Raw genomic sequence first — 11,758 nt, 5'->3', positions numbered from 1 at the left:
TTGTTTTTCTAAAATCAAAAATCAGATCGTACTTAAATGACTTCTAGATCAGGATGATGTTATTTCCAATTGGAAACTTCTGATGAACTCCAGTTAGCACAGTCTTCACCTGTTGCTTTATTTTAACATTACTGAGCAAAGTGAGAATTTAAGTGTGCATGGTAGCTGTATACAAAGGTATAAAAAGTATTTCTAAGAAATTGAAGCCCATGCGCACATTTCAGACCTTTGGAATGCTCCTATTTTAAAATGACTAAACTGAGAAAAAGTACATTTCTATAGTACTTTTTCAACAGATTCTAACTTGTTGATATGGCACTGTCCAGTCAATATAAAATAATAATAAAAAAAAAAAAACATTGCATTTCTGAGATGGCGTTTGTACAAGTAAGTCCTCAACGTGAAGTCAAAACATGGAGCTATTTCCCTGCATGTCCCCTCCATCAGTGTCCAGGCTGCTGTCTTATCAGTAGGAGGTAGTTGTGACGGAGGGTCCGTAGCTCCGTCAGTCTGCCCAGCAGGCGGCCAAACCGCTGTGGGCCCCCTCGCGCAGCTCCAGCCTGGGCCCCACACACCCTGGACAACAGGTCCAGGATCAGCTCTTGCATTTTCTCGACACAGCTGGCTGCCTGCAGCGACGCCCGGTCTGTGGGTCAGGGACACAGAGAATGAGACATGTTGACAACGCTAAAACCCAGACCTGGTCTGTTCCTTTGTGTTTATAGCCACACGTGGACAGACACATTGGACTAGAAAAAGAGCGACTGTGTGAAAAAATGTTGCGTTAGTGTTGTCTGAGGGGGCCCAGTGCTGTCAGACTTTGAGCGTGAAAGCAGCAGAGCCAGCCAGTTCAAGCCCTGATAAAGTCTACAGTCAGACCTTTGAGTGAATCATTCAGAGATGTCACAACTTGCAGAAGAGCCCCAGATATGTTGATAATGATTGACTGCCGTCTTCGCTGAACAGCTGATCATTATCATTTCAGACCAAACTTCCACAAACGGCAGAGCACAGATTCCTGTTCTGACCTGAGCAGAGCAGAGCCGTGGCAGTGAGCAGGGCGTACTCGGCCTCCGTCACCCGCAGCGTCGCCATGCTGTGGAAGAAGTTAAGCACCGGCCCGAAGAGGTCATCGCTGCTTCCTGTTCACAACAGTAAACGGGACATGCCTCACTCATTTACTGAACCATTTATTTTGCAACCTTTTACAGTCTGCATACGCATGAACTCGCCTGGACTGATCATCGTCCTGCTGTGGATGTTTTCCTTTGACTCAACATTTCTGAGCCAGTTGTGCGTCGACATACTGAAAAGCTGCAGGGCTGATAAGGAGAAAAATAAAAGATTATTTCAAATCTGAATAGTAAGTGCACTGCCGTGTGTGTGTAGGTACTGTGAAAGTTCATGTGTGCCTCCTTGTTTTCATTCCTTTCCTGGTGATTATTCACCTGGACTGGGGCTTGTGGGATTGTGGGAGAACTGCTGAGCTGAGAGCAGGAACATGGCCTCCAACGAAGAGATGGACAAGAGAGTGCCCTGGTCTGAGAAATCCAGGAGGTCAAAACCTGAGGAGAACATGGGTATTAGTTTTTATCATTTCAACATGTCTGAAAAAGTTAAATACATGACAGAACAACCCTAAAATAACTGCTTGCTACAGACAGCATATATCATAATAGGTGGAACTGTGACATGTTTGAATAAGAATAACACTTGATCCTCTTAGAACCAGTGCTTAGAGATAGCAGGTATTTACCAGCAAATTCCACATAAGGATTTAAAAAATTTAAACCAATTTGAAAAGAGAAGTGTTTTTTCCAAGCTTGACTCCCCCAGCAAATACAGCCCAAGAGCAGACTGTTTGATGGAAAAAGCAATCTACAAACACCCAACAATCACCAAAATTTCATCACAAGATCTACAGGTAACTCTGAAACTGCTGGTATCAAAGATCAGAAGGAGCTTACACAAATTTGACCTACATAGAAGTATGCTGTCCAAAGAGAACCCCAAAAAAGCTGAAACTAGGGAAACTTGACTTGTTTGGTGGAGAGCGGGGTTTAGACCAGTCTTTTAGAACTGAAGAAGGATGAGAAACCCCACAAGTCAGTTTGTCCTTGTTTCAGCTTGTTTTGTTTGGATATACTATGACCTGGATGACTGAGGAGACATGCAGTATGTGCAAAGATAGAGAGATTGTCCACAGTAACAGAAAACCTTTCAAGAGAACAACCTAACTGTTGTGGCAATACTATAGTTCTGGGTTTGCTTCACTGCTTCAGTTGCAGGACACTTCTCAAAGAGTGCTTTGATGAGTGCAGAATGATCAGTCACTAGCAAATCTACCAAGAAATGGCTCAAATAGAACTAATGGAAGGTTATGGAGCGGTCAAATCCCAGATTTGAATCAGTATTATTGCATGCAAAAGTGTTCAAAAGCGAGACAGTTTCAGACACTGGTGCAGAGAAATCCTCAAACGTCTTGCTACTGAAAACAATAAATTGCAAAAACCTCAGCAAGCTCGTGCAGAGACTGGTGGACAGTTATGCAAAATGCCTACAGGGAGATATTCAGCTTGAGGGGGCAATATCAGTTCCTAAGTACTGTTGTTCAGTAAATGACTGAAAAAGCTACTTTAGCATGTGGTGTTGTTAAATGATCTTTATTAAAAATTAAATGTTTACTAGTTCAACATTGTTATAAATAAAGCTCCATGGGATGTATTTACTGTACCGGCCTTTTACACTCAGATCCTTTCATTCCACAAGCTTTAAATGCTCCAAACCAGTCCATTAAGCTGTGCTTCAGTCACAACTGTTAATAACTAACTCCTATCAATGAAACAATCTGCATAAGACTGTACAAGCACTGCTGGTGACTATTGCACACCGCACAGTGCACTTTTTTACTCCTTCTGATTTTATCAGAATTTTATACATTGCATAAAATGATTTAAATAGATTTGTACAATCTATTTTTTACATGATCTAAAATTGTAATGGAAGGAAACATTATTTCTCGTAATTAATATCATTTATTTATTTATTAACAGTTTATACATTTATCTAATCCAATCTAATCTATACACTGAAATCCCTTGGTCACTATTAAGTAATTAAATATTCAGTATTCAGCAGTAGTATGCTGTACTGTGTGTACATGCTGTTTTTTTGTCTTTGTGTGTTTATTGATTGTGATTGTGTATGTTTCTAGCTACATACGGCCTTTTAAATTGCCCCTCGGGAACAAATAAAGTGATTAGAACTGAACTGAACTGAACTGATTTGAATTAAGTAATAATAATAAAGGAATTTAATTTATTTATTTTTTGCTGTATGTGTATTCTTTGACCTGAACGACCACTCCTCTTGTCTTTTCATTCAGATACACTGAATGTTATCATGTAGCTTTTTCCCTTATGCTCCATAGTTGTGAGAAGCTAGTGTTCATCACCATGAACACACCATGGTGATGGCACAACAGAGTTCAACAGATCTGCAGGTCACATTATCTCCCAGCTCCTACACCCATTACTCCTGGATGAGTATACACTACCCATCTGTCACCTACTCTGTATACAGAAAACATGTTCCTTCAGTACTGTGATCAGGCACTGTGGCTATTCTTGAGTAAAAAAATTGCACCTCACAACAATAAGGACAGTAAAGCTGGACAGTTACGAGAGGGACCTAATGGGGTCGTCTCATGGGTTTTATCAACAGGAACAGAAATAAACAATATCCCTGCACTTATCCATGAAAATTTAAGGTAGAAAACTAGATCATGGACTCTGAAGGTGATCATCGTTCTTACCTGGAACTGTCCTGGCAAACTGCTGCAGCCTCTGTATGTGCGGTGATAAAACATCAGACAGGCCTTCCCCTTCTTCCTCACACGGCCACTCAAACACCTGACCACAGACACAGAAATCAATTTAAGCAGGACGTGAAAACTGTTCACCTGTGTGTGGGAGTACATGCAGTGTGTCCATGCTGGGACCTACCCTACAGCTGCTGCTGTCCTGAGCTTGGTACAGTCGATGAGCCTCCACCAACCTGTCCACAATGTACTTCTGTTCTCGGGTTAAACTGGCCGACAGAGCCTGGAGGAGATGGAGGTTAACACAGCAGAGGGTTAAATCATTTAAAAGATTAAAAATACCACTTCCCTGTGGCAAAACTACAAGACGGACAGAGCTTTGAGATAAGCATCTTACAGCTCTGCTTGCTGAAGTATTTGCAATTTATTTATTTTCTTTTCAGTTGCAAGTTGTTGGAGGGTTTTGTTGCAAATACAACTTGTTTAAATCCCTCACAACTGTTTCATAACATTCAGATCTGGGATGTGACAACAGCACTAGATTTACTAGTGTGCTTCATCATCATCATCATCAGGTTAAAAGAGGCACTTCAACATTACCTTTTGGGCAGATGAGGCTGGTGATGCAGCCCCAACACGTAACGCTTCACAGTTGGAATTAGGTTCTTGAAACGCTTGTTCTGAACCAAACATGTCTACTGTGACTGGGCTCAGTCTTTAATTCGTCTGTCCGAAGCAAATTATTCCAGAGAGTTTGGTCTTTGCCTCTATGTTCTTTGGCTCTAGTGTTCCTTTTTCTTGGTGCACCAATCATGTGGGTCAAATTTGTGTGATCTCTCTCTGATTGGAGGCACGTGCACTCTGACACCAACCTGCAGATCCTGTCGATGGAATTTTGGAGTTCTGCAAGACTTTTGACAAGCAAATCCACTGAGGAATGGATCAAACAGAACAAATCGAATGTTATGAAACGGTCTCTCAAACATCCTGCAACTGATAGAATAAACCGCAAAAACATCTGCGAGGAGAAGTCTAGGTAAACAACTGGATAAATGAGACAGATACTTTATTGATACCGTGGGAAGTTGGGTAATTCGGCTAATGTGACTAATCTGTTATAGTAGTCTGCAGGCACTGATTCAAAAAGGATCAAAAGTCAAAAAAGTAATCATCCCACCATCTCTATGACACATTATCAATCTAGTGCTTTAGTTAACTAGCCAAACACCATCACAATGACCAAATGTGCAACAAATACCCAACAATATAACCAACCGAGCACACAGTCCTTCTCTCTCTACTGATCTCAGCCATCCACATCCCAAGTGGCTAAAAACCAATCCTCTCAGTCAAGCATCCAGTCAAGCTGAGGCAGAGTCAGTCCTGCTGTCCAGTACCTGTCCAGGTATCCTGCTGGTAGAGCTGACTTTCCTACTGTCTGTGTTCTCCTCTTCCTCCTGCACTCGGCCTTTACCTCCTTTCCGCAGTCGTTTGGATTGGCACTGCACCTCGGTCAGAAGGCCTGCAGCATATTTCAGGCATAAACATACATTCCGTTTCTTGATTACATTGTTGTTGTTAATAATGTTCATTTCATGTATTTGAACCAGATATCACTTACACTCTGCCAGCATTCCCACAGCACGGCACTTCCTCAGCCGGCAATCTTGGCACTTCCTCCTCATGTACATGTCCATCTCACACCCGCCACCACTCTTACAGTGATACACTGCCTTCTTAGTCACGCTGCGCCTGAAGAAACCTACGGCCAAAGGTAGAAAAAGGACCACTGAAACTTAAATACCTAGATAAGAAAGAATTTTAAAGAGTGGTCAAAGAGATACCTTTGCATCCCTCGCAGGTAAGAGCGTTGTAGTGATACCCTGAGGCTTTATCTCCGCACACCACACACAGCTCATCCTGACCTCTGATCTTCCCTCCCGACCCCATCCGCGACCTCCGCCCAAGAGGCAGTCCCACCGCTTCGATCCCCTGAGTCAACCCTCCACAGTGGGGCTCGGGGCTGGGATCACAGGGGGGCTCCAAACAGTGAGGGTTGTAGTAATATGGAGGGTGGCAGAGCTGCGAAGAGGAAGAGGAAGAGGAGGGAGATGGGGTGGAGGAGGGCGGAGAGCCATAGAGGGAGAAGGGCAGGTTGGCAGGACTGTACTGTTGTTGGCTGTAAGGGAGCAGCTGGAGGTCAGGGTCCTGCAGGGGATAGCCCAGAGGGTCAGCCAGCATGTCTGGAAAGGAAGAAGATGAAAGTCTAGAGACAGAGCTTGGGAAGTTTAAAAAATGAATGAGATGATAAATTACTGTAGAAGTACACAACATTAAATGTACAATAACACTGAACCCTGTAATGCACAATTTTTGCTCAGATTTGACTCACTTAACTTTCATAGTCCGGATAGTCCTGTTATTTAGATATAAAGGTGTAAAAAAAGTTACTAGAGCAAATGTACAGGAGAAACTAGTCCCAGACAAAGACCTGTATCCTCCATCCTTAAAAGACTACAGTTCCCAGCCATTGTGGTAAATGCCAGGACATTTTTTAAAAACAAAACATTTTATATGTGACCCATTTTAAAGACATCTACACCGATCAGGCATAACATTATGACCACCTTCCTAATATTGTGTAGGCCTCCCTTGTTCCTCCAAAACAGTTGTGACTCATCAGAGAATGGACATGGTCCTTCTGAGGGTGTCCTGTGGTGTCTGGCAACAGAATGTTGTTAGTGGGGGCCTTTGGGTCCTATGGGTTGAGGGGAGGGGCCTCTGTGGATCATCCCACAGATACTTGATCAGTTTGGGATCTAGTGTATTTGGAGGCCAGGTCAACACCTTGTGCTGTTCTTCATGTTTTTTTTTTAGTTGTTCCTAAACCGTTTTTGTGTGTGTGTCTGTGTCAGGCTGCATCCTGCTGGGGATGGCTGCTGCCATCAAGGAGTGTCATTGCTATGGGGTGGGGGGGCCTGGTCTGGTCTAGGTGGGTGCTACATGTCTAAGTAACATCCACATGTCCACAGGTCCAAAGGTTTCCCAGCAGAAGTCGCACTGGATTGTCACAAGATGGTCAATGTTATTTACTTCTCCTGTCACTTCTCATGTTGTGGCTGATCAGTGTATCTTCAAGTGAAATAAGTGAGCCATGAAAAGGAAGTGTGAGAGAAATTAATGAAAGATTGTTTTGCACGATCTGTCCTCCAGAGATGCTTTATTAAGGCACACCTTAATAGCTGAACATATGTAGGGATAATGATTGTCTATATCATTGTACATAAATCTTAATTATGACTTTTAAATTAGTTTAATGGGTCATTTTATTGTAAACACAAACTTGATCTTTGATCCTTGAGGTGTAGCAGGTATCATTCCCCCAAATGAAATATCTTGTCAATACCATAAGTAAAAACAATGTGGGGAAACCGATTGCACTTGCATGCCTAAAACATGAATGAACATCTGAAAAAAGAGAGTTAACGCTGTCTAACGTCAAAGAGCGTCATAGGAATGTGACTTTACGTGACTCGTGCGACTTCACCCTTTTTATGGCTCTTGGGGGATACAATAAAAAGCTGAGAGTGAGACCTTGTGAACTTGTTCAGGCTGCTGAAACAGGATGCAGCTGAGAGCTCCCAGTGCCATTTAGGATTTTTTGATCCCCCTTTTTCTGGATGCTTCGTTCACTCTGTAATGGCCGTCCAGTGTTGGGTCGGCCTGAACCGTCGGCAGCTTGTGTTTTGCAAGTCCAGTTTCCTCTGAGAAAACATGTGGGACCACTGGCAGCCTCTTAAAGTACAGCTGGACCAGTATGACCGAGACTCCTGTGGGATCTGTTATGCACTGATTAAACAGAGAGCCCACCCAACTGTCAGGAGTCTTGGGACAGCAGGAGATGGAAACTTAAGCTGTGAAATATGTTGCACAGAGATGAGATCTGACACTAATATCAGTCTGTACATGTGCAAAATATGGTATCTGAGACAGGAAACCGAGCCATGGTTGTAGCTCAGTATGACACTTCAATAAAGTTGGGAAAATCACAGGAGGTCAGGTAAAACAGAAAAAAACATCAACATCAAAGTAGCAAAAGTTGCAGTTTTGCACCTTTTAGTGCCTGATATAGCTTGAGATAACCCCAGTGAAAATGGATACACTGTTTGACAGCCCCCTCTGTCACTACCTCTGGGACCCAAGAGTATGTGAGCACAGGGCTGCTATCTGAACTGACCGTCATAAACTACTGCTGAAATGTCACAAAGCTCAGACAAAATCAGGACTGTCCTGAATTATTTTTTATCACGATGATAGTGGAGACCAGGTCCCCCTCCCTCTTATAGGGTAGAATGTAAACCAGACAATCTTCCCTGACCACAAGTTTCATATGGGAGAAAGTTGGCCTGGAGTCACTCCTCTGGGAAATGATTTTGCCCAAGCAACGATCTGCCGGGTCAATCAAATAGTTTGGGTGGACTTTATGTGGGGATGAACAGTAGAGTAACAGCGACATGAGTCATACACGTCATCTGAGTCCCATGGGGTTGAATTTGATTAGAACTGAATGGCTCTGATTGGTTGTTAGACTATCTACTACAGAGTATCGACTGAAACACGCCCCATAATAAAATCAAAATGGCATGTTACCAGTTTCACATGCTGATATGAATTATCAACATACATCTTTATTTTTCTACTGAGTGAAACACCTATTTGGAGCATGTGTCAGGAAGCAGTGGGGGACTGTTGACAATTTATCACCAGGATAAGCTCAAATGTATTCTTTTTGACAGTATTAACCTCTTCCTGAATGTCTCAACAAGCAGGACTGATTATGTTTAAGCATATGTGCAATTGATTGGTAATTGGTAAATGGCCTTTTCTACCTATTGGTACTCAAAGTGCTTTACAGTCACAGACACATCTACCCATTCACTCACACAAGCACACACACACATTCACACACCAGTGCCACGCAACTGGCGCTCTACCTACTGAGCCACAGATTGCCCTGACAGATTTCTGCAATTGATTCATTTATAGAAATCTATATTCATGCAAAAATGTGTTCTTTGTGTTCTGCTTTTGTACAGTGTTGGGTTTATGTCAATTTTCAGTGCTTCATATGATTTCTGAGCAGGCTTTTCCAGCTAACAACCTGTAACAGGAAGGGTATGCTATTCAGATATTAGCCTTCGGTGGGTGTGATAAAAACTGTAAAGTGGACAATCTGAGGTTAGAAGACTGATGCTCCCCTCATATCTGAATATAAAGCTGCAGTGATCTGCAGTGAATTAGTCCACCAACCAGACTCTAAAAGTCACCAATTAATACGTAACAACTGTGACTGTCTTGCCAGGCCAGTGGCCTCCAGTAATGGTTGGGGTGACCATGGACCCATTCCATAATGCTCAGTAAGTTCAAGAGTCTGTCTTCAGAAATGGATGGGAAGTTAATAAAATACTCATTTTATAATAGATCTGAGACAATGCTGATATTCCCTATAGCCTCGTGCTTTCATTAAACTTTTACATTTCTTCCAGCTTGCTATACTGTTAGCCTCGCTGCCTTCTGACATATTGAATGTGACTTCCCATGTCAACCTCAAGCTCATGAGTTCTATCTGAAGGCTGAAATACAGCAGCACTGCTGATGACACCGCTTGGGATACTATTTCAGACTTGAAAGCCTGCCTTGCTTGTGGAGTCCCAGGCTAGTGGGGGGAGGGGGGAACAAAGGAATGAGAAACTTTAAATTACAGCAGTGCTAAGTTTTTAATGACCTCCTTATCTGACACAACTCTGCACACTCAGTCCATTACATGTGTATTACTCTTTAAAGTAGTTAAGTACGACAACAGCGCCCAATTCAAAATGAAAAGAAGATTATCCCTCTGGGAGAGATAAAAAGAAAGAGAAAGAGGACACGGTGGTAAGTGAAGCAGATAATGTCAATGAATAACAATACTAATAGCTCCCTGGATGCTGCTGGTCTGGCATTAACTATGAGGGAGAGACACTGATTAAATTAACTTCTACTTGCATCACATTACTTTGTTTGCTCTTTCTTTGCCAGCTCCAACTTCCCATGGTGGGTAAACTGATCCTGATGTATGAATTCTTCAAAATGAATCTGCATTTGGCCACTTGTGCCCTCAATGATCCAGTGAAGTTAAAAGGAAATGGAAAGGTCTGGCACCCACAATACTTCTCTCTGACTTATATTTCTTCTTTAGTTATAATTATTCCACTGCCCAGCAGGACCAACTCTTGATTGGCCCAGATGATTTAATTTTAGGCAAGAGTAAATGACGCCTAACCCTGCACATGAGCTGAGCTTCTCCTTATAGTAGTGAATGTCTATGCATCAGTCATAAATCTCCAGTCTCTTGACTGACCTACAGATGTTGACCTACAGAGAGCTGTAATGACAGATAAGGGTACATGAAGAAAGCTGCTGCGTCTTGGATTTTAGTGGACTAACTCCATCTTTCTCTCTCCTCTTTCATTCTCCAGATGTTTCCTGTCTTCACCAGACTGTGCCGGCGATGGGATGACGAGGAGTGAGGGGGGGTCCTTGCTCTCTTGGCGTGTGACAGAGCAGTGGTCCGCTCTGTTTGTAAACCATTTGAACGCTGTCTAAACACTCTTCAGCCTCCCTTCCATCCCACGCACACTAGGGAGCTAAACAACACCAGCAAACTACCCCCCGTGGCGCCCCCTCCGACTCCCCCTCCTCCCCTAAGCAGGAGGGGAGACAACAGGGACGATCTGTTGATGATACGCGTCAGTATAAATAGATCCTTGGATGCACGCTCAGCCTCCCAGCGTGCCGTGAATGCACTGAGCCGGCTGAGCCTCCTCAACAACTGGATTTTCCATGTCAAAGGCTCACATTCATTCATCAGCCATCAGAATGAATGAGAAGACAGTCACGGCGCACTGAGGGCAGCCAAAGTACAGTCATCGTAAAAAAAAATAGAAGTGACAGTGTGTACAAATACAAGAGCAGGTAGAAGATGAGCGCTTTGGTTGAGACTGAGGTCACAACAGATAATAGCTGGACATATTTTCTCCCCTAACACATATAAATTTTATTTCCTCAGGTGAAGCGCAAAAAAACTGTGAACTATTTCCATAGTAACTGCTTTCAGCAAAAACAAATCAGGCCTGATACAGATACAGTTAAAGACACAGTTTGATGACACAGATGAAATGCAAATTATTACACTGAAATGAAGCAGAAGTATCATTCATGCACGGAAAGACAAGATGTGAAATAAATGAGAAAGATGCTCTACAGGATTGTGTCCTAATGACGATTACGCAACATCATTTGACTTAATTCATCTCTTCTCTGGCTGAAAATGCAGAAATGGGTATGCAAATGAAATGACTCGGCACATTCAAACCACGAAAGTCATGAACACTAAAAGTTGAGTATTCCGTTTTTCCTGCAGTCACATACATTTAAGTGTTGGTTTAAATGCACCTATGCCTCAAGCCATCCGTTTAGGTGAGATAAAGCATCAGGAATGATTCTAAGCTGATCTAAATTGGAAATTTAGAAAAGGGGAAAAAAAAAAAAGCAGAAGTCAAAGGAGAAAATAATGGCAAAGAAATTGAAGAAGCGGCCGAAGAGGAAGTGGCAGAAGAGTGACTGGACTCACCGTAGTACTGGAGCTGCTCTGTGGAGCAGAAACCGTCCGAGGTGGAGAGAAACCCCCCCGCTGAAAAGCTCATCTCCAACTCAGTCCACTCTCTCATCTGGACAGAAAATCCTTTCTCCAGCTAGTAATACGGGCTCTATCTTCACACACACACACACACAATGACATAAACACACACGGAGACAATTACTCAGAGGATTCACACAGATATGAAGGATCTGGGAAGTGCGGAGACATTCCTCAATCCCCAGGATATGTCCAGGTCT

The 11,758-nt window shown here is 42.9% G+C and overlaps 1 protein-coding gene across 1 annotated transcript; it reads right to left on the bottom strand.

The window, feature by feature from the left end:
- Positions 1-443: 443 nt before the first annotated feature.
- Positions 444-11,758, bottom strand: nr1h5 (nuclear receptor subfamily 1, group H, member 5; the record flags this gene model as incomplete). The annotated part of the gene is made up of 10 exons (XM_084553992.1): positions 11,493-11,758; positions 5,665-6,063; positions 5,442-5,582; positions 5,218-5,342; positions 4,005-4,103; positions 3,815-3,911; positions 1,449-1,565; positions 1,221-1,322; positions 1,029-1,142; positions 444-646 (listed from the first exon to the last, which is right to left on the bottom strand). The coding sequence occupies exons 1-10, from the start codon at positions 11,587-11,589 to the stop codon at positions 444-446; spliced, it is 1,494 nt and encodes a 497-aa protein (XP_084410118.1). The 5' UTR covers positions 11,590-11,758.

This window comes from Chelon labrosus, assembly GCF_963514085.1.
Source record: "Chelon labrosus genome assembly, chromosome: 10".
Classification (NCBI taxonomy): domain Eukaryota; kingdom Metazoa; phylum Chordata; class Actinopteri; order Mugiliformes; family Mugilidae; genus Chelon; species Chelon labrosus.
This window is presented reverse-complemented; position numbering and strand designations above follow the sequence as displayed.